Source organism: Danio rerio, chromosome 5, assembly GCF_049306965.1.
Source record: "Danio rerio strain Tuebingen ecotype United States chromosome 5, GRCz12tu, whole genome shotgun sequence".
NCBI classification, from domain to species: domain Eukaryota; kingdom Metazoa; phylum Chordata; class Actinopteri; order Cypriniformes; family Danionidae; genus Danio; species Danio rerio.
Window position 1 is genome coordinate 7,564,623 of NC_133180.1, and position 26,865 is coordinate 7,591,487.

Consider the following 26,865-nt stretch of genomic DNA (forward strand, 5'->3'; position numbering starts at 1 on the left):
AGCATCTGACAGTCAGGGCTAATGATGAAACCTCTGCTCAGACAATGATCTGAGGACAGCGGCGATGTTTACGAGCGAGCTAAATGCTGCATTGTGTAACTCAATGGTAGTAACATGTGTGTGTGTGTGTGTGTATGTGTGTGTATGTGTGTGTGTATAAATAAAAAGGTGTGTGGCTTTGTGGGGGGCGTTGTTTGAGTCGTAAGGGCAGGGCAAAAATTCTCACTCCAAGTTAAAACCAAAAGTTGGCAGCCCTGCCAAACCATGATTTTTCCTTTACCAAACTTGATTGATATCTGTGAGAATCTTGGGTTCATGTGGGTTCCAGTAGGTCTTCTGCAGTATTTGTGATGATTGGGATGCAGTTCAACTGATAAATCTACCTATTGGTCTTACAACTGGAATCGCTGACAAGACTTTTATCAGGTAGTGTACATTTCTGACTTTGCCATATTTTACACACTTTAAAGTAGGTTAATTTCTGTCATTAGCTTCCCCAGAGAAAATTGCATAAGCAATTACTGTTTTATTAATATTTATAGCACTTGGCAGTCTGTGAAACAGCTTTTGCTCTGAATTCACGCAGTAGCTATCATATTCCCTTGAGTCACTCAAACAGATGCATTTAGTGTTGCAGAGGATGGAGAAATGACAGCAAGACCCTGCCGAAAAATCCAGCCTAAACCAGCCTAGGCTGGTTGACTGGTTTTAGCTGGTTGACCAGGCTGGTTTTAGAGGGGTTTTGGCCACTTCCAGGCTGGTTTCCAGCCATTTCCAGCCTGGTCTTAGCTGGTCAGGCTGGGAGATGACCAGCTAAAACCAGCTTGACCAGCCTAGCCAAGCTGGGAGTCCAGCCAAAACCAGCTATATCCAGCTTAAACCAGGCTGGTCAAGCTGGTTTTAGCTGGATTTGGCTGGTCATTTTCCAGCCTGACCAGCTAAGACCAGGCTGGAAATGGCTGGAAACCAGCCTGAAAATGGCCAAAACCCCTCTAAAACCAGGCTGGTCAACCAGCTAAAACCAGCCAACCAGCCTAGGCTGGTTTAAGCTGGATTTTTTAGCAGGGGACTGTTCTTTAGGAGTATGAATAGCTGTTTACTACATTGTAGGGCAAGATTAAACGATATAGTCCAAGTGAGCAAAGCTTTTATAGTTGTTTCGAAATGTTCAGTTTAGTTCCTTTATAAACGATAAATAAAGTGGAAAAAAGCTATCTGCGTTGCATTTTCCCCTGTAAATGTAGCGTTTATACTCGATCTCATGTTTGCTACACCGACTGACTGACTGTATAGTACTTTGAACGTGTTTAGTGTAGTCAAAAGGAATGTAGTAAGATTAGATATTATTGTCGTCGTTTAAAACTGTTTAACCCAATGACCCTTTAAACTTTTATTCAGCGGTAACTCAGCAGTTTTCAGTCAAAATTGACGAAAAATCATCTGTGAGGGAGGGCCGTGTTTACGTGCACGGCTGCGTCACCCGAGCGATGACATCACTGCGCTTACGTAGAGACAGCGTCCGTGCCTTTGCGCCATGAATCGTAAGTGTTTCTGTTGATATTTTCTCACATTATCATTATTTTTTCGTAATGCTTTACTATGGTTCTAATTCAGACGCTTTTACTCGTGCATTTCGCACATGTTTAAGGAGTATCTGTTAGCCAGTTAGCTTGCTAGCATCATAGTGAGATCAGTTGTATTGTCACAGAGTGATCTGATTTAATATCACTCACGTTCACGTATTTACTTGTTATAATAATACAGGGTAATGCTCTGCTTTTGGCTATTTTAATGTTTTGGTATAATTTATTAACAGACCTGAAGTTACTGGGATGTTGTTGGGAAAGCAGTGACTGTTTTGTCAGAAAAAAAGCTGAAATGTAAATTCAACCGATTCCCCAATAATTCAGCGTAAATATGAATAAAAAACATAACATTTTGTTCAGTTTTTATAGTAAAGTTAACTTGATGTAAATAAATCGATTTGTAGCGTCATTACTATGATATATGGCATGTTATTTCAGTTGTCTATCCATCCGTCTGTCTGTCTGTCTGTCTGTCCATCCATTTGTCTATCTATCCTTCTGTCCGTCTGTCTGTCTATCCGTTTGTCTATCCATTTGACTATCTATCTATCTATCTATCTATCTATCTATCTATCTATCTATCTATCTATCTATCTATCTATCTATCTATCTATCTATCTATCTATCTATCTATCTATCTATCTATCTACATATCTGTCTGTCTGTCTGTCCATCCATTTGTCTATCCATTTATCCATCCATCTGTCTGTCTGTCTACAAAATAATTACACATATGAAGAGTTCAGATGCAAAAACCTCTAAGTGCCGGCTGAAATTTCCATCAAAACTGAATCAGCCTTCTTTGTTTATGTTGAGTTGTTTTACTTTAAAGACCACAAAAAAGGGCTTATTCTATGCCATAAAACTGATATTACTGAACCTATACACAGGAGTCGGATAAAATGCTCATTTTAGAAGAACAATTCAGATGGCCTTTAGAGGTTTTTGCATCTGAACTCTTCACATGTAGCCATAAAATTATTAGAAATGTCTAAAATATAAAGACACACAGTCTTTTGGAATAATTTAAAAATGCTTATCATCGACCAAATTGAAAGATCTTACATTATTTTTTTATCAGTATTGTTGATATCTGTATGCTTTTGCTTGTTTATGAATAAACTGTTATGATTGTAAATGATGTATTAAATAATTATTTACCAATGTTGCCATGAATGATAACAGTTGCCAATAATTATAGCTGTTGATATGCCGTTAAAACATAAATAAATTCAATTCAGTTGAAAAGAAGAATTGAAAATAAGTTTTTATAGTAATGTCAATAAGTCTATTTGTAGCATCTATCTATCTATCTATCTATCTATCTATCTATCTATCTATCTATCTATCTATCTATCTATCTATCTATCTATCTATCTATCTATCTATCTGTCTGTCTGTCTGTCTGTCTGTCTGTCTGTCTGTCTGTCTGTCTGTCTGTCTCTCTCTGTCTATCTATCCATCCATCCATCCATCCATCCATCCATCCATCCATCCATCCATCCATCCACCCACTCACTCACAAAATAATTACACACATGTCTGAAATATAAAGATGCATAGTCCTAAAATTCAATTGAATGGTCTCTAAAGTGGTATTGCACAAAAGTAAGATCAGGGATTAAGCTGGGATTTTGAGGCTATCCTGGCTGAATTTAGCCTTGACTGAGTTCATTTCTTAGTGAATATAGACAATAATTTTTTGTGCATTTAAACAAAAGTTTTTATTCATTAAAATAAGACTTTGTTCACTTAACATCATTAGGTATAAAAAGATAATACATTTACAAAATGAGATTTTGCAGAAAAAAATGACAAAAAATAGAAAATGTCGATAATTTTATATATATATATATATATATATATATATATATATATATATATATATATATATATATAACACAACCGATGTATATATATATATGTGTGTGTGTGTATGTGTGTGTATGTATGTATGTATATATATATATATATATATATATATATATATATATAGATATATATATATATATAGATATAATTAGATTTTTTTACATGATGATGATGAAACATCCTATAATGTACATCCGAAGCATGTATCAAAAAAACGATACATCTCGCAGTGAAGCAGTGTACCGGAGCTTGATTCGCTTTGCCATCATCACGTGATCAGTGACGTCCGAAGCTTCATTTTCGCCTATACCCACGTGACTGCTTCGCGTTTTGATTCAAAGGTTTAAACACCCTCATGGGTTAGTAAAGTGTAAAGCAAGAGATTAGGCTTCGATTACATACATTTCTACTGTTTCAAAGCACTGCATCGGTCCCACACACCAGTAATTAAACTAAAATACAATAGTAATCTATAGTAAAAAGGTTTTGAACCATACTAACGTGTATTAGCATATTTTTTACAACCATCTATAAAGAAAACCTCTGCATATCATATTATAGTATTTAACGGAGACCAGCTGGCGAGAGCAGCCCAATAGCATCACTCACATAGCCTCCTCCTAGTGCATTCGCCTCCCATACAGGAATCACTGGTTCGATCCCCGTTTGGAACGGGACTAGTTGGAAAATTATAATTTTAAATACATTTGAATATCTTGGATTTTACTACAGTCATAGGTTGTGACTGTAACATACCTTATGTGTCAAAACTACAGTAATTGAGTAATTTGTTTATATTACTGTTGTTGTATTAATACATGAATAAATTGGTCAGTTGTGAACATTCGACATTTCCCACACTTTCACCAGAAGAGGTCCTTATCGAGCTCTGATTTAGAAAGCTTTGAGTAACGCAGTGGTTCTCAAAGTGGGGGTCGTGGGACAATGAAGGGGGGTTCGCCTGGTGATTTCCAAATATTATTTATTTTTATTAAACCATAACAATTACCATATTTTATGCATAACCTACTGAAGAGAAAAAATAGTCATTTATCGATACTACATAGTTACTATAGTAGCTTATAGTTACTATAAAATAGACTTGGGTCTATTGGTGTGTGTGCACCATTGCATGCAAGGTCTCTGTATTTATAACCACCTCAGAGGATATTGAGGGTCGCGAGTCACTGGCATTATCATTTTGGAGGTCACGGGATAAAAAGTTTGGGAGCCCCTGAAGTAACGAACCTTTTTTCGGATACAATTGAGTCGAGCGCTTCACTGCTTCAGAAAGCTTTAGTGATGTGACTATTTGCACCGGGGCGAGGCAGTGGCGCAGTAGGTATTGCTGTCGCCTCACAGCAAGAAGGTCGCTGGGTCGAACCTTGGCTCAGTTGGTGTTTCTGTGTGGAGTTTGCATGTTCTCCCTGCCTTCGCGTGGGTTTCCTCTGGGTGCTCCGGTTTCCCCCACAGTCCAAAGACATGCGGTACAGGTGAATTGGGTAGGCTAAATTGTCCGTAGTGTACGAGTGTGTGTGTGAATGTGTGTGTGGATGTTTCCCAGAGATGGGTTGCAGCTGGAAGGGCATCCGCTGCGTAAAAACTTGCTGGATAAGTTGGTGGTTCATTCCGCTGTGGCAACCCCGGATTAATAAAGGGACTAAGCCGACAAGAGAATGAATGAATGACTATTTGCACAGAGGCTTCGAAGCATGTATCAAAAAAATATTGCATCTCGTAGTGAAGCAGTGTACCGGAGCTTGATTCGTTTTGCCATCATCACGTGATCAGTGACGTCCGAAGCTTCATTTTCGCCATTTTCGTGACTGCTTCGCATTTTGATTCAAAGGTTTAAACACCCTCACGGGTTAATAAAGTGTATAGCAAGAGATTAGGCGTCAATTACATACATTACTACTGTTTCAAAGCACTGCACCGGTCACACACACCAGTAATTCAACTAAAATACAATAGTAATATATAGTAAAAAGGTTTTGTACCATACTAAAGTGTACTATTACTACTATTACATACTATTTTTCACAACCATCTTCAAAGAAAATCACTGCATATCATAGTATAGTGTTTAACGAAGTGCAGCTGGCGAGTGCGGCCCAAAAGTATCACTCACATAGCCTCCTCCTCTAGGTCAAGCCATGCTGTTATCCTGGCTTTCTTGATTCCACTGTTGTGCAATACTCTTCTGGAATAAATTGAGAAAATTTATCATCAACAAAATTGAAATATAACAGCTAAATAAAGCCAATAGCTGTTGATGGTTCATCAAAACGACACGATGCAAAGTGAAATAATAATGTTCATTAAGTCCTGTTTACAATCTGTGCGTCTTTTCTTTGTTTGTTTTTAATCAGGCCAGTGTGGTGCGCGTCTCGACATCAGGGTGTGAAGACTGAAGCTCGGGAGGATCGAAGGTCTTGGATTTGTTTATTTCTCGCCTGTGGTTGAGTGTAAATCCAGCAGCATGTCCGTCTCCAGCACACCCACCAGTAATGATGCCTGCCTGAGCATCGTCCACAGCCTCATGTGCCATCGGCAGGGTGGAGAGAGCGAGTCCTTCTCCAAACGAGCCATAGAGAGCTTGGTGAAGAAGCTGAAAGAGAAGAAAGATGAGCTGGACTCTTTGATCACTGCCATCACCACAAACGGAGCTCATCCCAGTAAATGCGTGACTATACAGCGCACGCTGGACGGTAGACTGCAGGTCTGTCTGTCTATTAACTGACCATTTTACTGTGTAATGTTAATCGTTTATAGCTTTGTAGAAAATTAAGTTAGTTTTTGAAGTTTTTTTTTGTTGGTATTTTTTTGTTAATAAAAATAACCATGCATTGTGGATGTGACCAAAACGCTGCGAGTTTAAAGTTTACAACATACAAAGTCAGAATTATTAGCCCCCCTTTGAATTTTTTTCTCTTATTTAAATATTTCCCAAATGATGTTTAACAGAGCAAGGAAATTTTCACAGTATGTCTGATAATATTTTTTCTTCTGGAGAAAGTCTTAGCCGGCAGCTAGCTCTCTGCAACTCTCACATGGTCACCCACTGAAGCTAAGAAGGGCTGCGCCCGGTCAGTACCTGGATAGGAGACCACATGGGAAAGCTAGGTTGCTGCCGGAAGTGGTGTTAGTGAGGCCAGCAGGGGGCGCCCAACCTGCGGTCTGTGTGGGTCCTAATGCCCCAGTATAGTGACAGGGACGCCATACTGCTCAGTGAGCGCCGTCTTTCGGATGAGACGTTAAACCGAGGTCCCGACTCTCTGTGGTCGTTAAAAATCCCAGGATGTACTTCGAAAAGAGTAGGGGTTTAACCCCGGCATCCTGGCCAAATCTGCCCACTGGCCTCTGTCCATCATGGCCTCCTAACCATCCCCATATTCCGATTGGCTTCATCACTCTGTCTCCTCTCCACCAATCAGCTGGTGTGTCATGTGCGGTCTGGTGCAAAATGGCTGCCGTCGCGTCATCCAGGTGGATGCTGCACACTGGTGGTGGATGAGGAGATTCCCCCATTGTGTGTAAAGCGCTTTGAGTGCCCAGAAAAGCGCTATATAAATGTAAGGAATTATTATTATTATTATTATTATTATTATTTGTTTTATTTCGGCTAGAATTAAAGCAGTTTTTAATTTTTTAAAACCATTTTAAGGACAATATTATTAGCCCCTTTTAGGCAATTTGTTTTTAGTAGTCTACTGAATAAACCATCGTTATACAATAACTTGCCTAATTCCCCTAACCTGCCTAGATAACCTAATTAACCTAGTTAAAGGTGCAGTAGGTGATCTGCCAAAATGCTAATCGATTAGCATATTAGCTTTGGACGGCAGGGGAGGGACTGCATTTCAAAGCTACGCCTCCGGAAATTGCGAACGCCCCCACCGCGACACGACAGCAGACAACCCACTAGTTCATGTCATTCCCCAGTTAGACGTGTACATAGTGGTTGGCCCGGTGGTGTGCAGGAATTTCATTTATTACAAAGCCACACTTACTAATATTTCAGAGCGAATATTACCTACCATGGTAAACAGTATAGGAAGCGCGTCACAGGCTGTCATTGTTCAGAAATGACCAAATGACCAAATGACTAGGCAGAATAGCGCTATTTACTGATGTTTTGTTGTTAAACTAAATATAAATCTACATTATCAATGCTGTAAAAGGCCCTTATCAAACCGAAAATAGTCAAATTAATCTATCTGCGGGAGATTTCAGTGGCTGAGCAACAGGTCTGTGCATAAAACCTATTCACAACCAAATCTGCATCAGCTCTGCATGAAGCTAAATAGTTTTAAAACAGAACATTACCTGTCTAACAGAAATACTTTGGCCATGGTGTCGTCCTTCCTCCAGCGTGCAAAAATAACTCAGGAGCGATTCAGGAGTTTAAAAAGTTTCAATTCAGCATTTGATTTTGCCACGACTGTAACTGTGCATGCGCGGGCCCAGCTAGGCGTGCATGCACGACGGGCAAGCCCAAATCTGCATTTGACAGACAGATTGAGCCACTTATCGCAATTATGAGAGATGTCAACAATATTTAATTTTTTAGTTTTATGCCTTTTCCGGAATATAAAAATACATATAAACACACTTAGATCATTTACTGTAATCATCATTATTATTAGACTGTGAAGAGACTTTCAGGCAGCACAACAAAAAATGCTTCTGAACACAATCACCTACTGCACCTTTAAGCTTCTAAATGTCATTTTGAGCTGTATAGAAGTGTCTTTAAATTTTTTTAGTCAAATATTATTTACTGTCATCATGGTGAAGATAAAATAAATTAGTTATTAAAGTGGTTATGTTTAGAAATGTGTTGAAGAAATCTGTTCTCTGTTAAACAGAAAATGGGGAAAATAAACAGGGGGCGAATAATTCTGACTTCAACTGTGTGAGTATATATACAGTTGAAGTCAGAATTATTAGCCCCCTTCGAATGTTTTTCTTCTTTTTAAAATATTTTCCAAATGATGTTTAACAGAGCAAGAACATTTACACAGTATGTCTGATAATATTAATAATAATATATTTCTTCTAGAAAAAGTCTTATTTGATTTATTTTGGCTAGAATAAGAGCAGTTATTAGTTTTTTAAACACCATTTTAGGGACAAAATTATTAGCCCCTTTAGGCTATTTTTTTCTCTCTAATCTACAGAAAAAAACATTGTTATACAATAACTTGCCAAATTATATTGAAAAAATATCTAGTAAAATATTATTTACTAATATTACTAATATTACTGTCATCATGGCAAAGGTAAAATAAATTAGTTATTAGAAACAAGTTAATAAACTGTTATGTTTAGAAATGTGGTGAAGAAATCTGCTCTGCTCAAAACAGAAATTGGGGAAAAATAAACAAGCGGTCTAATAATTCAGGGGGGCAAATAATTCTGACTTCAACTGTATATATATATATATATATATATATATATATATATATATATATATATATATTTATATATATATATATATATATATATCTCAAACATTTAAATGGCAGTATAATCTTTTATCAGTTCTCCTGTAAATGCATTTGATTTGTTTGTCAGGTGGCAGGTCGTAAAGGATTTCCTCATGTCATCTACGCACGTCTGTGGCGTTGGCCGGACCTGCACAAGAACGAGCTGAAACATGTCAAATACTGCCAGTTTGCCTTTGACCTGAAGTGTGACAATGTTTGTGTGAACCCGTACCATTACGAGAGGGTCGTTTCTCCAAGCATCGGTAAATTGTTTTTTGGTACCTTATTGTGATTAAAAATTTTATTATGCTAAAAATATGTGCAAGGACCTGTGTTTATGTTGTATATTTTAGCATGTTTTGATTTTTCCACGTACGATGCAATCCTGGATTTAACATCTATGTTGATCCTGGATCATAAGTTTTTAATAATTTACATAGCTGTAAATTACTCCCAAACTCAGAGGGGAGTTGTACCAAAGTCCCTTTAAGGCAAGTCATTTCATTCGGCGGCCATTTTTAAAACGCCTCTGGGGCAGTGTGTTTGAATGGGAAAACATTAAATTCTCCAAAACTGCTTGCCAAGCTTACGACTGAATTTCATATTAGGAATCACCAATAAAATGAAACCACAACTGTGTCTTTAGTTTAATTTCCAAACATTTAAATCACACAAAATCTGCAGAAACTTATGTCTTGTCCGAGCCCCTCCCCTGAAGTCTCGTCAGTCTATAGCAATTGATGATTGGCTCCTTTACTTGTAGGCGGGACCTTCTTTTCACCATAGAACAGGGGTGTCAAACTCAATTCCTGGAGGGCCGAAGCCCTGCACAGTTTAGTTCCAACACTGCTCCAACACACTTACCTGTTGGTTTCAAACAAGCCTGAAGGACTCAATTAGTTTGATCAGGTGTGTTTAATTAGGGTTGGAACTAAACTGTGCAGAGCTGCGGCCCTTTTGCAACTGAGTTTGACACCTGTGACCAAGAAGTAAAAGTGCATAAACATAACCGTAAACCTAAACTTAACATTAACTGTTAACATATCCCTAAATTCTGATTGGCTGATTGTAATGTTGTTCCAGGATCAAAATAGATGTTAATCCAGGAACATGTCCTACTTGAGGAAGTCAGGTTGACGGTGTATTTGAGTTTTGTTTGTATAATATTTATTTACATGATTTTCTCCTTTTGTCTTTTGTTAGATCTGTCTGTTCTGACGCTGGGCGGCCCAGGTGAGGGGGATTTTAGTGTTCATTTTCCTTAGCTTTATTAGGTGTGCTAATAATTGTTTTACATTGGTTCGAGCCTCGGCTCAGTTGGCGTTTCTGTGTGGTGTTTGCATGTTCTCTCTGCGTTCGCGTGAGTTTCCTCCGGGTGCTCCGGTTTCCCCCGCAGTCCAAAGACATGCGGTACAGGTGAATTGGGTTGGCTGAATTGTCCGTTTGTGTGTGTGTGTGTGTGTGTGTGTGTGTGTGTGTGTGTGTGTGTGTGTGTGTGTGTATACGTGTTTTTGTGACATATAAGGACACAAATCTGTATAATGACATAGGTATGACACAGGTATTACAAAAAGGAGGTGAAATATAAGGACATTGGTGACGTCCTCATTTCTCAAAATGCTTATAAATCCTACAGGATGAGTTTAATCAGAGAGTAAAGCTGCACACAGTCTCCTGTGATGGTTTGGTTCAGGGGTGGGGTGGGGTGAGGGCAATATAATATACGGTTTGAACAGTATAAAATGAATGGAAACCTATGTAATGTCCCCACTTTTCACAAAAACAAACGTGTGTGTGTGTGGATGTTTCCCAGAGATGGGTTGCAGCTGGAAGGGCATCCGCTGCGTAAAAACTTGTTGGATAAGTTGGTGGTTCATTACGCTGTGGCGACCCAGGATTAATAAAGGGACTAAGCCGACAAGAAAATGAATGAATGAATGAATGTTTGTTTTATTCTATAGAAATACAAGGTGTGAGAACATTTCTTTTAAATATAATGTTTTTTTTATTTACAATTGGTTTAAAAATGTTTTAATTTATTGTGATGGAAAATTAGGGCTGTTCTGCCATATATTGATTTCTTAATTTTTTTCTTAAAACATTATTGTGTTGTTTAATGATGTATTTTGACAGACTGTAATTTAATTTAATTTTAATCTAGGAAGAAATGTCATAATTTTTAACCCTCTCAGGCTCAAATTAAGTTTTAGAAAGTTTAAGTTAAGTTTAAATTAAGTTTATGAGCTGCCGTTTCACCCTGCTTTGAATGAACTCTTGGAATTTCTAGTTTATAGAATCCTAAAGATCAGTGATCAGTTTGTATTCAGTAATATTCTGTAATGTATTGAGGTCTTTGGCCATTTAGTGATTTATAGACCAGTAATAATACTTTAAAATCTATTCTGAATGTAACTGGGAGCCAGTGTAAAGACCTGAGGACCGGTGTGATGTGCTCTGATTTTCTGGTTCTGGTCAAAATCCTGGCCGCAGCGTTCTGGATGAGCTGCAACTGTCTGACAGTCTTTTTTGGAAGTTCAATGAGGAATCCATTACAGTAATCCACCCTGCTGCTGATAAAAGCATGAACAAGTTTCTCTAAATCCCCACTGGAAACAAACATCTAATTCCTGCAATGTTTTTGAGATGATAATACGCTGATTTACTGACATGACTATTGAAACTCAGATCTGACTCCAGAGTCACACCAAGATTCTTGACCTTATTTGTTTGACCCTTAGAGCCAAGGTACCCATTACCCTTGAGAACCTCATCTCTGTTCCCAAATGCAATGACTTCAGTTTTCTCTTTGTTTAACTGAAGAAACTTTTGGCACATCCAACTGTTCATTTCATCAATACATTGGCAGTGGGTGTCAATGGAGCGGTAGTCATTAGGCAGTAAGACTTAGTAGATCCGAGTGTCATCAGCATAGCTGTGGTAGAAAATGTGGTTGCTTCTCATTATTTGGCTCAGAGGGACTTATAAAGGTTGAACAGGAGAGGTGCCAGAATTGAGCCTTGTGGGACTCCACATGTCATGGGTGTCCACCTCGACCTATGGTTACCAATACTGACATAGTAACCTCTACCTTCAAGGTAAGATCTGAACCATTTGACGACTGTCCCAGACAGCCCAACCCAGTATTCCAGCCGAACAAGAAGTATGTTCAAATAAGTGTGTTGCCCATCACAGATGAGTGAATGTGTTGTTTTTTTTTGCGTGTGTATGTGCAGGTCCAAGTGGAGAGCTGATGGTGAAGGAGGAGTTTGAGGGTCAGTCGTCTCATTCCGCAGCTGATGGAGGTCACAGTATTCAAACCATCCAGCACACGGCCACGCCCTCTGCCCCGCCTGACACTTTCAACAGCCCCGTCCTCCTGCCGCCAGCTGACCACACAAGCTCCACCTCCACCTCGGCTTTCAGCGCTATGGCTGCCGGTCCAAACAGTAAGTCATTATTTCATTCTTTTGACAAAAAAAAAAAGAGTGGACAGAATGCACTGCCTGGTTGTATGTACACAGTGTATGTCAAGCGATTAGTCACATCCAAAATCAAAGTTCATATTTGAAAAATATATTTGAATATAAATTATGACTTGTATAAGGTCAAAAGCAAAGAAGGTCAAGGTGTTTCAGGATTGGCCAGCCCAGTCACCAGATATGAACATTATTGAGCATGTTTGGGGTAAGATGAAGATGGAGGCATTGATGATGAATCCAAAGACTCTTGATGAGCTCTGGGAGTCCTGCAAGAACGCTTTCTTTGCCATTCCAGATGACTTTATTAATCAGTGATTTGAGTCATTGCAGAGATGTATGGATGCAGTCCTCCAAGCTCATGATGGAGTCAGACACAATATTCATTCTGTTTCCACTGCAGCAGGACTTTATATTCTATACTGGACATTATTTCTGTTACATGACAAGACTTTTGCCCAAGCAAAGTCAGACCTTACTGTCCTAATGAAATAGATGAAATCAAGGCATGATCATATTTTATTGTGGTAAAATAAGTGTAATGTAGAGGCCTTTGCCTTTCATATAAGACACTTCTGACGCCAAATGATCAACTAGAAGTCAACTTATTATTTGTTGTTCCCAAAACATGAATAGGCGACAAGACTTTTGTCAGGTAGTGTATTGTTTATTTCCATGAGTATGCTTGCTTGATTGATTGATTTTTTTTGACAGTTTTAACAAAAACATACAAACAAGTCCAGTTAGACTAGTTCATACATATTTTAAAAACTGTCGAGGAAAAAATACACAAAAAAGCCACAGACTTATTTGCATTATGGTCTTCGACATTATTAAAAAATGAACAAGCAAATCATAAATGGAGTGCAAACATCATCAGCTCACAACAAAATCCTCAACTTCAACTGTACAACAACCACTTTTTCAGTGAAGTTTATTTATAAACTTACTTCAAGAGGATCGTGTGCTTATGATTGCTTGCGGCTGGTCCCGCATTATTCAATCTATGATTTACCAATCAGACCATTCCTTTGCCACTATAAATTACCTAAGTTCCATATCACAGCCATCTTCGTTTTGAAGAATCCCCCCTTCCACCCTTACTCCTCATTTCCAAGATGGGTGGCGCGGTGGCCCAGTGGTTAGCACTGTTGCCTCACAGCAAGAATGTCCCTGGTTCTAGTCTTTACCAAGCCAGCGGACGTTTTTGTGCAGAGTTTACACATTCTCCCCGTGTTCACGTGGGTTTCCTCCGGGTTCCCCAGTTTCCTTCCTCTGTTTAAAAACATGCAGCTCAAGTTAATGACTAATCCAAATCAGCACCATAGACATGCTCCTAGAAAGTCGTTATCTCTTAGCAATCACTATCTGTTCATTGGCTACTACAGCAGGAGAGTTCTCGAGATCTACCTGAGCTCAAACTCCCCTCTCGCCTTGCAAATGGGAGGGAGCCCTGGGCTCGAGGATCTTATGAGCTCAGGGCTCTCTCCCAAGACAGCATGCCAAACAAGCTTTATAATCAATCATCAGCTAAGTGTGAACTTTTGAATTTCCCTTAAAACACTCTCAAATTGAATCTCTGTAAAAATCGTAGGCAAAACATTCCAAGCAACAGAGCTAGTACACAAAAAAGAAATCTTAAATCTATAAGGAGAAATATTCCTGCTACGCACTCTTGTACAATGACAGTGCACCTCAATAACTAAAACTTAATAATTAAGAAATTATTTTGGGACCATTTTCTTTAAAATCATTAATTTTAGAAATGTTACCCTTTTATTAACTTTTAAAAAATTACTTTGACTGTAATGTTCATTATTAAGCTATTTAACTGATGGTGGATAAGGAGATTTCCACCTATGTGTAAAGCGCTTTGAGTGCCAAGAAAAGCGCTGTATAAATGTAAGGAATTATTATTATTTTCCCAGAGATGGGTTGCAGCTGGAAGGGCATCTGTTGCTTAAAAACATGCTGGATAAGTTGGCGGTTCATTTCGCTGTGGTGACCTCGGATTAATAAAGGGACTAAGCCGGAAAGAAAATAAATGAATGAATCAATTTTTACTCCAATGCTAATATTTACTTTCTTTTTTTTTTTATTGAACATTTTGATTTTGAACAAAGCCCGAGATCCACCCAACAAAATATGTAAAATAAAAATAAAAGCAGTAATATTGTAATAATAAGTACAAAATCAGGATTGAAACATAAATGATACAGTCTCTCTCATATTTGACCTATATTGTACAGTTTTTTTTAATGGCTCCATTTATTTTGGCTGTGGTGTATTCCAGGCTGATAATGTCCAGTAGATAGAGCCTCCAGGATAGATCAGTTGGAGCAGATGGGTCCAGCCATAGTTTCAGGATTGTTTTTTTTTTTTTTGAGTCCTTTTTTGGTTGATGGATAAGGAGAGTGATGAATCGTCCAGCATTAGGAAAAGCAATGAGTCGCATTAGATCTGAGGCCCCGTTTACACTAATAAGTTTAAGTTTGAAAACGCATAAGTTTTGCTACGGTTACACCATCCATTCACACTACGCTGGAGTTTTCGAGCGCCGAAAACAGAGCGTTTTGGAAATGCTGGAGAGGCCGTTATCATCCTAAAATGCTGCTGCTTCGTCTCAGTGTGGATGGGGGAAAACGGAGACATCTGACAACGGAGGCGGGGCTGCAGACATTCGCCTCTCTGATTGGGGCTTTTCCGCAATATTAAGTAGCCTACACACAGTTCAGTCCTGCATCCTCTCCGTGTAAGTTCAGACTTTGCAAGTTTGACATGGAAAACAGACTCCCGAGGACACATCGGGTAAATCTTCAAAGGGAACAGTGTACTGTATAACCTCATTCACATCACTCTGGCTACATTGTTTCACTTTTTTAACAATAAAATAAAAACATGAAGGAACTGCTATTTTTATTTTGATTTTAACAACTTAACAGACAGCAGAAATGTTGAGGTGTTGTGCTTAATATATGAGTGTCATCTTCACTGTGTGCGTATTCATAATAAAACGAAGCCTAACATTACTGCCTCCTTTCATTTTCATTGAAATTAAGAAACATGCCGTTTCTTTTGCTGAATATCAGTTTTAATAATCAATAATGACCATTATAAAAGTATAATGTATAATAAGTTTATACATTATCGTAAATAAAGGCAAGCGATCAGTCAATATACAGAATGTACGTGGTTAGATTAATTATTAATTTAGCTTTGCGCTCAGCCAAAACACGTTACCCGAGAGCAAGTAATAGATTCAAGAGGCCAAAGTCGGGGAATATGTTGTTAGAAATAGACAACAAGATGAATTAAATATCACGTTTAGCAAATATAGTGAGATTAGATCCAGCGGGAGATCCTTGATGAACACTTTCATCTGGGTAGATGGGCTGCGGCGCATGCCAGAGAGTGTGTGTGTGGTCACGTGATGTGCGTTTTCAGTGTTTTGGTGTGGACGGAGAGCTGTTCAGAAACGCTGGACGCGGATCGTTTTCATTCTAAAACGCACTAGTGTAAACAGGGCCTGAGTTTCCATTAGTTCTGATAAATGAAGCTTCACAAACTAATTTCGAGAGGAGCACGTGATGTGATTGACTGCAGCTGGCCACTCATCTACACTCTTTAGCCAGCCAATCAGATTGATCCAAACTCACTATAAGTAACCTAGCTAAGAACTACTCCCTTATCTTCGTTTCCCGAAGAAACCCCCCATCCACCCCTTCTCCTCCTTTCCTCTTTTGCCGAGGGGAGCTCTCGAGAACACCTGACCTCGTACTCCCCTCACATGCTCTATGGACCTGGCGGGAGCCCTGGGCTCAACTATCTCCGAGCTAAGGGTTCTCTCCCGGGACAGCATGCCAAACCTGCTAACTTGCAAACAAGTTGTCAAACAGTATCTAAGGGTGCTTTCACATCTGTAGTTCGCTTCATTCGGTCCGGACCAAGGGTAATAAATGATACATTGTTGCATTTTCTGCAGTCTTTGGGTCGCTTTCAAACCACACTGCTGGCTTTGGTCCGAACCAGTTGAAACTGCTTATTGATTGGTCAGAATTCACGTGCAGGAAAATGCCAATGAACTCCTGCAGGTAAACAAAACTGGCAGACACAAAATGTCGTTTTTACTCTGGAGGGACGACTGCACTGGTCGATTGTGTCGCTGCTTTAGACAAACTATACATTACAAAAAATGAAGCGCGGCCGCGGCTGGAAAACAGTGTTTAATGCATCACTCGTCTCTTCAGGAGGAGGCGTGAATTAGTTTAGCTAAACTGCGCCATGGTCCTCTTGCGGAAATATTACCAACGATCCATCAGGTAATGTTTTCCTCTCTCTCTCTCTCTGTTGGTAAAGCGCTGTCAACAAATATTTTTCCTCCATATCCCATAATGCACAGCGCATTGGCCTACGGCAGCTGGATTAGTCCAAAATGCGCAGTACTTTTTGCGGTTGGACCTGTTTTAGTACGGATCATATTCTCACCACAAACGAACTGCTCCAGGGTTCGTTTGAAAGCGTATCGAGACCACCTCTTCAAGCAGGTCTCGGTACGCTTATTTGGTCCGCTTTTAGTGCGCACTCGAGTACGATTGCTGCATTCTCACCTGCCCAAACGAACCACACCAAAAGGGGAAACGAACTCTAGTGTGATTCAATCGAACTAAATAAGGCAGGTGTGAAAGCACCCTAAGTGTAAACTCTTGAAAAAGTCTTGTATCTTGGTCCAGAATAGTGGACTTTAGGGACATTCCCAGAACATATGAATATAAGTACCTTGTGTAGAGTTGTTGCATAAGTGACAAAGAGGGTCTGATTTTCTTTTCATGTTAAATAACAGGTAGGGGGTCTAAAACATTCTTTCTTATATGTACGGTGTTATTTTTACGACAATAAACTCATGGAACGCTATAAAAAACTATTTTAATAAACAAATTAAGACTTCCTATAGAATTTCTGTTTACGCTAAAGAGATTTGAACGTATCATGGGAAAAACAGGCTAGGTTTTTTGACTTCCGTCCGGTTTACAAAGATAACCTGTTTGATTTGTGTTTTCCTCTTCTAGATGCTCCCAGCTCGTGGCCCAGAGGAAGCAGCTTTCCTCCCAGCATTCCTCATCAGAACGGTCATCTTCAGCACCACCCTCCTCTTCCTCACACAGGACAGTACTGTGAGTCTCTTTTGCCACCGCTAGCCATCTATCATCATAACTGGAATCTGTTGTAGCATCAGTTAAACACTACTTTTCTCTGTGTCTCAGGGTCAGTCCATAATGAGCTGGCCTTCCAGCCACCGATATCCACACATCCAGGTGAGGAATTCTTCAAGATTTCTTTCTTCCCATCAGCCATCAGACTTCTAAACAGATAACCAACGCACATAACAGTCTCTTTTCTGCTCAGTACAACACTACATACTCCATCCCATTTTGCACTATTTTATTCTTTATTCTTTTTTTGCACATAATCCAATTGCACTAGGCACTTTTTGCATAATAAGCACAATAAAAAAAAATAAAATAAAAAATAAAATAAAAACACTGTACACTGTTTACATCTGTTTCATTACTCAAATCAGGTTTACATATTGTTTACTTTCATAGATATTTATATACTTATATTTTACATTCAATCTTCGGTCACTTCTGTGTATATATGTGTATTTATGTGTATGTTGTGTATGATGTGTATGTTGTGTGTATGACTTCACTGTGGACGGCAAAGTAAGAATCTCATTGTACAGGGAGACGTGTTTCCTTACTGTGCACATGACAATAAACAGTTGAATTGAATTTAATTGAATACAACACACTGCATCCCAGTGCACAATTATATTAGTATGTTGAACAAGGATTAGTCTGTCCAAGAGATTTTTCACAGTGACAGAGAGAAACACATGCTGATAGAAAATCTCTAATAAACTGAAGCATCTTCATCAATTTGTCAACACACTAAAAATGAAAAATGTACAAACAACTGATAACCATATGACCAGGAGGAATTGCACAATTGATGGTAAATGAAATATTATTTAATAAATAACTCGAAACAGGAAGCAGCCGGATTCATCTTTCTTTGGCAGTCCCCTATGGAGCCAGATCTGTCTCAATAATAATAATACATTTGCATTCATACAATTCATGAATTTAAAACACAGTTAATCAGTTCAAAAGAAAAATATTGGCCAAATGCTCACACATACAGGGCCCTATCATACACCCGGCGCAATGTGGCGCAAGGCGTGACGCAACTGTTGCTAGTTTTAGCTTGGCACAAGAGTTGCTTTGACGTTTTACACCACGCTGTTTAAATAGCAAATGCATTTGCGCTCATATGTGCGCCCATAGGCGTTCTGGTCTAAAAAGGAAGGCGTTCTGAGGCGCACTGCTGGTGCGTTGCTATTTTGAGAAACTATAATAGACTGTTCAATAGACCAGAACAAAGCCGAAATTCTTTTGTCTAGCGCAGAGTTGCTTCTCGCTTACACACTGCTTAATACACACAAGATGTAGAGCAATACGCAAATATCTTTACATATGAAAAAGAATTAAAATATTAAGGATATTAATAGGATATAATAAGGATATATATATTGGATATAAATATAAATGATTAAAATATTACAAAACATATTATTTTCTAGCCTACATAAATATAAAAACCATACTTTCATGCCTTCATCTCGAGGGGCTTTTTCAGTTTATTCATGACAATTTGCTTTTGTATAATGTTATTATTATTAGCTGAATTACTTATTAAATGCATATTTATATATATATATTTTTTTTAAATAAGCTTAGATTTACCCAAGGTCAGGTTTTATACCATATGGGGCACAGAATGTGTATTTGGATATAACTCAGGTTTTGAGCACACTTGGTTATTATTGTTCATTTATTTGTTTGCTGGGAATTAGAACTGAATTTAGAAATAGTTTTGAAACAAATCTTTGCGCTTAACAAACGAAATTAATCATTTATAGGTTAATTGATATCTGTGCGTACAATGTTTCCCTATCCACGAGAGCGAAAGTGAAACTAGATTGAGTTGCCTTATCTCTCATTCTCGTGCTGTAGATGCTCTGTTTACCTGTTTTCTTCCTAGTGAAATGCTCAGTTTTTCCACTTACAAAGTCCTCATGTAAAAAGTAAATGCCTTATGGCGCTACGCAACTGACTCTTAAAGGGAATGGGAGATGAGACTCTGGTTGGCTTATTCTGAAAACACACCTATAACTCATTAAGAAAATAAGCTCAACCCTGTTAGACCATGCGCCACGGCGAAAAGCAGATTTTTCCATCCTTATACTAGCAAAAGTGGATTCTGAAAGCGTTTGCGCCCTGCGCTTTGCACTTTGTGCATGGACCGTCAAAGTAGAGCCCACAGTCTACAAGTCAGAATTATCAGGCCTCCTGAATTATTCTTCCCCGTTTAATTTTTTCCCCAATTTCTGTTTTTTCAACACATTTCTAAACATAATAGTTTTAATAACTCATCTCTAATAACCGATTTATTTTATCATTGCCATGATGACAGTAAATACATTTTTTTAAAGATATTTTTAAGACACTTTTATACAGTTAAAAGTGACATTTAAAGGCTTAACTAGGCTAATTAGGTTAACTAGGCAGGTTAGGGTAATTAGGCAAGCTACTGTGTATTGATGGTTTGTTCTGTAGACAATCAGAAAAAATAGCCTAAAGGGGCTAATAATTTTGTCCCTAAAATGGATGTAAAAAAAAAAAACTGCTTTTATTCTAGCCAAAACAAAACAAATAAGACTTTCTCCAGAAGAAAAAATAATATCAGACATACTGTGAAAAAATTCCTTGCTCTGTTAAACATCATTTGGGAAATATTTAAAGGGTCATGAAACACCAAAACACATTTTTTGAGCTGTTGACAGTCGTATATGTGTCCCACACTGCTAAAAACACTATTAGGACACACATATTTCACTAAAAAGTGTAAATTGGTTGTTTTAGAGTTATTTCAAGCAAATTCGTACTTCCGGTTTGAAACTAATTTTTGAAGGCCATGAGATCTTAGCGTGTATTCCAGCGTGTAGACTGGACGTCTGTACCTGGGAGTGCCTTATTACGTCTCTAAGTGTGCTGCATTCATTCATGAGAAAGGCTTGGTTCAAACCAATCAGCGCGCTCTATTATGTATGAGGTGCAACTTACTTAATATGCATGATAGCTTCCAAGACAGTTTTTACCAGTTACAGTGTTCAGACGGCAGTGAGACGACACGTTGTGTTGCCAAGCGGGAGAACATGAATTGTTTTGAGATACGGGTCGTCAGTGTTGCTTTTATAATTTGCTGCAGTGAAGGTTTTGTTTTCATTTTCCCTCTTTGAGAGCACAGCTGGACTCATGTGTGGATTACAGTGCACGTGACGGGCGACAGAAATATGTGTCTAAGGAACATTGTTTACCCGAGAGCTTTTCTCATCTGGAAATGGTGAAATCTGGATTTGCTGCTCATCTCCTTTTAATATCTCGTTTGTCACGAGGGGCATGAATGAAATTCATGAATGAAAGAGCCAAACTGCAGTTAAAGTCCACCCTTTAATAATTTGGCAAATAATTTGATCACTGATGTCCACAGTCACTGCCTTTCTGACTTTTCTTCTGTGTGTTTGTTTTGCTTCTGTGAAAATCAGCGTGTGCCCAAACCGACACTCCCATTTTTATGCAAAGTTTTATGGACCTTGCCTTTTTCCCTCCTCCGACACTCCCCCTAAACAGAGCTGGACACGCCCACTTTTCCTGACTTTTTCCAAAGTAGAGGTGTGAAAACACCCTGCTGAAACAAGGGGGTTTCATGGCCCTTTAAAAAAAAAATTCAGGTTGTGTTATGGTGCAGATGGAAGGGCATCCGCTGTGTAAAGCATATGCTGGATAAGTTGATGGTTCATTCCACTGTGGCGACCCCAGATTAATAAAGGGACTAAGCCGAAAAGAAAATGAATGAATGAATTTAATAAAAATTTTGCATTTTCATTACTTGTTTTTCTTTCAATATTTAAAAATGCCCATTATAACAGGGTGATGGAAACCCAGCTATTGAGATGCATATTTAATGTTGTCCTCAACTTGTTTGAACCAGTATAAAATGTTCAAAAAATGTACAGTTGAAGTCAGAATTATTAGCCCTCCCTCCCATGAATTTTGTTTTTTTTTTTCAAATATTTCCCAAATGATGTTTAACAGAGCACATAATTTTTCACAGTATGTCTGATAATATTTTGTCTTCTGGAGAAAATCTTATTTGTTTTATTTGGGCTAGAATAAAAGCAGTTTTTAATTTTATTAAATCCATTTTAAGGACAATATTATTAGCCCCTTTAAGCAATATTTGTTTTCGATTCTCTACAGATTGTCTACAGAACAAACCATCATTATACAATAACTTGCCTAACTACCCTAACTTTAACCTAATTAACTTAAGACTTTAAATATCACCTTAAGCTGTATAGAAGTGTCTTGAAAAATATCCAGTGAAATATTATTTACTGTCATCATGATAAATATAAAATAAATCAGTTATTAGAAATGAGTCACTAAAACTATTATGATTAGAAATTTGTTGAAAATGTTTTCTCTCCGTTAAACAGAAATTGGGGAAATAATATACAGGGGGGCTAATAATTCTGACTTTAACTGTACATGCGTCACAAGTTATTTATGTGTCACACATAAATGTATCCCAACTGATTGTTAAATACACTCCTCTAAGACACTTGCGTTCCGCTGATCAGTTTTTATTAAAAGTTCCAAAGGCCCACTTCAAAAGCAGGGGCGAACGTGCTTTTGCCATAGCAGGTCCTCGCCTCTGAAACTCTCTGCCATTAGAACTAAAAAAAGGCTTCGCTGCTGCCTATTTTTAAGTTTAAATTAAAGACGCATTTATTTTGTAGGTCTTTTGAAGCACAAGACACAGGGGGGGGTGCTTTGTTGTTAGTGGGGAGGGAGATCAAAATGGTCATGTTCTCCATCGTGTTTAGTGTTGGTCAACTGTGATAGCATCTTTTAATTAGGAAAAAAATTATTATTATTATTATTATTTTATTATATATTTTTTGCTCTTTTATTGATAATCTTTCTATGTTCCTTCCTATTATGTGCCCATTGCTGTTTTGACTGTTTTATGTTCATATCATGTGTTTATTTTCTTTCTGTAAAGCACTTTGTGCAGCCTTGTGGCAGTTGGAAACGTGCTATATAAATAAATAGAACTTGAACTTGATCAAGTTGTAAATATGCTCATGATATATGTCTTCTGCAGCTCCAGATTACTGGTGCTCAATCGCATACTTTGAGATGGACATTCAAGTGGGCGAGACTTTTAAGGTGCCCTCCAACTGTCCTGTGGTGACGGTGGATGGTTATGTGGACCCGTCTGGTGGAGATCGCTTCTGTCTGGGCCAGCTGAGTAACGTTCATCGCACTGAGGCCATCGAGAGAGCCAGGTACCGCTTCACATCCATCACTTACTGATCAATGCATCGCACTACTGACATTGCAATTAATATACAGTTTAAGTCCTGTAAAATTTGCATTCTTATAAAAATATTTCACAAGTGATGTTTTACACACCAAGGACATTTTCACAGTATTTCTTATATATTTATTTTCTTCTGGAGAAAGTCTTAATTTATTTATTTTTAATAATTTTTTTTATTTTTATTTTAGCTGGAATAAAAGAGTTTTCATTATGAGTTCAATATTATTAGAAGTTTATTTCAATTGTCTTCAGAACAAACCGCTGTTGTTCAGTGACTTGCCTTATTCATACCTGTCAACCTTCCCATTTTTCCCAGGATTCACCTGTATTTTACAGTTCTATCCCGCTATCATCCCTTAAAGGTATTTTCCCGTATTTCTCCCGTAATTTCAGTCTTTCTGTGAAGCCTCCCTTTACGCAACCCATACCGCCGAACCACCAGGGGTCGCCCCTGTGAGTCTGTTCTGTGCTTTCACTTTGTTTAGGAATGAAAGCATGAAAACACTTAGGCTGCGTCCGAAACCGCCTACTACTCAGTAGGTACTGCATTTGAATTTAAACGTACTACTCGGCCGTTAGAAAAGTACGCTCTATACAGTATGAACGTGAAAAGTATGAATGGAATTCGGATGTACTACATTCGCCATTTTGTTATGGTCACGTGACCTACCTGCGTCAATTGCGTCACTTCACTCCCATTCACGAATTTAATCATGAATCATTTAATCATGAATCATGTCGTGTTTAAACAGACACATACACATAATTAATAATAATAATTAAAGCTGCAAGCAGCGATGATAGGGACCTCGCACCCGGGCTCACCGCCGCCCGGTGGCCTCAGGATGACAGAGAACAGTGAACAATAACAATTTAAGCCAATATATATAAAAAACTTTAAAAATCCACAGATTTATGCCAAACTTCCTCCTATCAGCAGGTGGCGCTATGACTGTGACTCAGTATTGTCATGTAGATGTCTTTAGGAGAATAATTTTATCAACCATGTGAAGTTTCAAGCAGTTCTGACATTGTTTGGCTGAGTTATAATACAAACTACCTTCTGCCAGCAGGTGGCGCTATAACTGACTCAATATTGTTATGTAGATATGTTCAGGAGAAGACTTTTATCAACCATGTGAACTTTCAGGCAGATCGGACATTGTGTGGCTGAGTTATGAGCCAAACTACCTTCTGCCAGCAGGTGGCGCTATGACTGTGACTCAATATTGGCATGTAGATGTCTTCAGGAGAGGACTTTTATCAATCCTGTGAAGTTTCAGGAATATCAGACATTGTGTGGTTGAGTTATAAGGACTTCCTTTTTCATGGCGAAGCGTTGAGGTTTGTCATGCCACCACAGACACGCCCCTCTGCGAAAACTCTAGATCTTCACAATATATCATCGCTTGAGCTTTTAGATACACAACCACCCAAATTTGGCGCTGATATGAAAAAATTTGTGGGATGAGTTTATTACTTTGTAAATCATGACATTTTCTGTGGCCAGCGGGTGGCGCTATAACTGTATCTGGATATCGGCATGTAAACTTGTTCTGGTCTGGACTTATATTAAACATGTGAATTTTGAGGCAGATGGGATAATGCATGCCTGAGTTATAATGACTTCCGGTTTAGTGGCAAATCGTCAAAGTTTGCGAGGCCGCCACGGACACGCCCATCAACGAAAACTCTAAAGCTTCGCAATTTAACATCGCCAAGGCCTTTAGATGACAAAACCCAATTTTGGTGTCGATAGGATAAAATCCCTAGGAGGAGTTCGTTAAGATACAAAGCCTGGAAATGGCAAAAATGCCACTTATTTGCCGCAGGAAGTTAAAAATATCCGACTTCCTGTTTGGTTTGAGATATGGCTCCAAGAGACTTTTTCGTATGTTTTGGCGTGTTTAAGGTGTGTGCCAATTTTCATGCATGTGCGTGATTCGTAGATCAGGGGCTCGTCCGTTTAATTTTTATAGGTGGCGCTGTCGAGTCATTTTGCCACACCCATTTCATTATTGTTATGAGGATGTGTTCAGGAGAGGACTTTTATCAACCATGTGAAGTTTCAGGCAGATCGGACATTGTGTGCTTGAGATATAAGGACTTCCTGTTCCATGGCGAAGCGTTGAGGTTTGTCATGCCGCCACGGACACGCCCCTCTCCGAAAACTCTAGATCTTCACAATATATCATCGCTAGAGCTTTCAGATAACACAACCCAAATTTGGTGCTGATACGAAAAAATTTGTGGGAGGAGTTTGTTACGATGTAAAACATGTCATTTCCTGTGGCCAGCAGGTGGCACTATAACTGTATCTGGATATCGGCATGTAAACTTGTTCAGGTCAGGACTCTTATCAAACGTGTGAATTTTGAGGCAGATCGGATAATGCATGCCTGAGTTATAACGACTTCCTGTTTTGTGGCGAATCGTCAAAGTTTGCGAGGCCGCCACGGACACGCCCATCGACGAAAACTCTAAAGCTTCGCAATTTAACATCGCCAAGGCCTTTAGATGACAAAACCCAATTTTGGTGTCAATCGGATAAAATCTCTAGGAGGAGTTCGTTAAAATACAACGGCTAGAAATGCCAAAAATGACACTTTTTCGCCGCAGGAAGTTAAAAATATCCGACTTCCTGTTGGGTTTGAGATATGGCTCCAAGAGACTTTTTCGTATGTTTTGGCGTGTTTGAGGTGTGTGCCAATTTTCGTGCATTTGCGTGATTCGTGGATCGGGGGCTCGTCAGTTTAAATTTTCTAGGTGGCGCTGTCGAGTCATTTTGCCACACCCCTTTCCGAGACCCATAATAAACGTAAATTTTCACCACTTCTGAGGCGTGTGCGAAGTTTCGTGAGTTTTCGGGCATGTTTAGCCCCTCAAAACCGCGATTCATTCCGCGGAAGAAGAAGAAGAAGAAGAAGAAGAATTAAAGCTGCAAGCAGCGATGATAGGGACCTCGCACCCGGGCTCACCGCCGCCCGGTGACCTTACGATGACAGAGAACAGCGAACAATAATAATTTAAGCCAATATATAAAAAAAGATCTAAGAAAATCACAGATTTATGCCAAACTTCCTCCTGTCAGCAGGTGGCGCTATAACTGTGACTTAAGATTGGCATGTAGATGTCTTCCGGAGAGGAAACTTGTCAACCATGTGAAGTTTCAGGCACATGGGACATTGTGTGGCTGAGTTATAAGCCAAACTACCTTCTGCCAGCAGGTGGCGTTATGACTGACTCAATATTGTTATGTGGATGTGTTCAGGAGAAGACTTTTATCAACCATGTGAAGTTTCAGGCAGATCAGAGATTGTGTGGAGATTGTGTTTTAAGACAAACTACATTCTGCCAGCAGGTGGCGCTATGAAAGACTCAATAATATTATGTAGATGTGTTTAGGAGAGGACTTTCATCAACCATGTGACATTTTAGGCAGATCTGACATTGTGTGGCCGAGTTACAAGCCAAAATTTCTTCTGCCAGCAGGTGGCGCTATGACTGACTCAGTATTGTTATGTAGATGTGTTCAGGAGAGGACTTTTATCAATCATGTGAAGTTTCAGGCAGATCAGACATTGTGTGGTTGAGTTATAAGAAACTCCTGTTCCATGGCGAAGCGTTGAGGTTTGTCATGCCACCACAGACACGCCCCTCTGCAAAAACTCTAGATCTTCACAATATATCATCGCTAGAGCTTTCAGATGACACCACTCTATTTTGGTGCTGTAACGTGAAAGTTTGTGGAAGGAGTTTGTTACAGTGTCAAACATGTCATTTCCTGTGGCCAGCAGGTGGCGCTATAACTGTAACTAGATATCGGCACGTAAACCTGATCAGGTCAGGACTGTTATTAAATGTTTGAATTTTGAGGCAGATCGAATATTGCATGCCAGAGTTATAAAGACTTCCTGTTTTGTGGCG

At 38.9% G+C, this 26,865-nt stretch overlaps 1 protein-coding gene across 4 annotated transcripts in view; it reads left to right on the plus strand.

Annotated features, from left to right (window-relative positions):
* Positions 1 to 1,487: 1,487 nt before the first annotated feature.
* Positions 1,488 to 26,865, plus strand: part of smad4b (SMAD family member 4b) — a 59,925-nt gene continuing 34,547 nt past the window's right edge. For all 4 annotated transcript variants that reach the window (XR_012406665.1, XR_012406666.1, XR_012406667.1 and 1 more), the window contains exons 1-8: positions 1,488 to 1,541; positions 5,831 to 6,180; positions 9,039 to 9,213; positions 10,154 to 10,183; positions 12,184 to 12,396; positions 17,493 to 17,597; positions 17,688 to 17,738; positions 22,720 to 22,903. Coding sequence is in view for 1 of the 4 variants with exons in the window: in XM_073951913.1 (XP_073808014.1) it covers positions 5,941 to 6,180; positions 9,039 to 9,213; positions 10,154 to 10,183; positions 12,184 to 12,396; positions 17,493 to 17,597; positions 17,688 to 17,738; positions 22,720 to 22,903 (998 nt within the window). In the remaining 3 variants the exon portion in view is untranslated. The remainder of the gene's footprint in view (positions 1,542 to 5,830; positions 6,181 to 9,038; positions 9,214 to 10,153; positions 10,184 to 12,183; positions 12,397 to 17,492; positions 17,598 to 17,687; positions 17,739 to 22,719; positions 22,904 to 26,865) is intronic.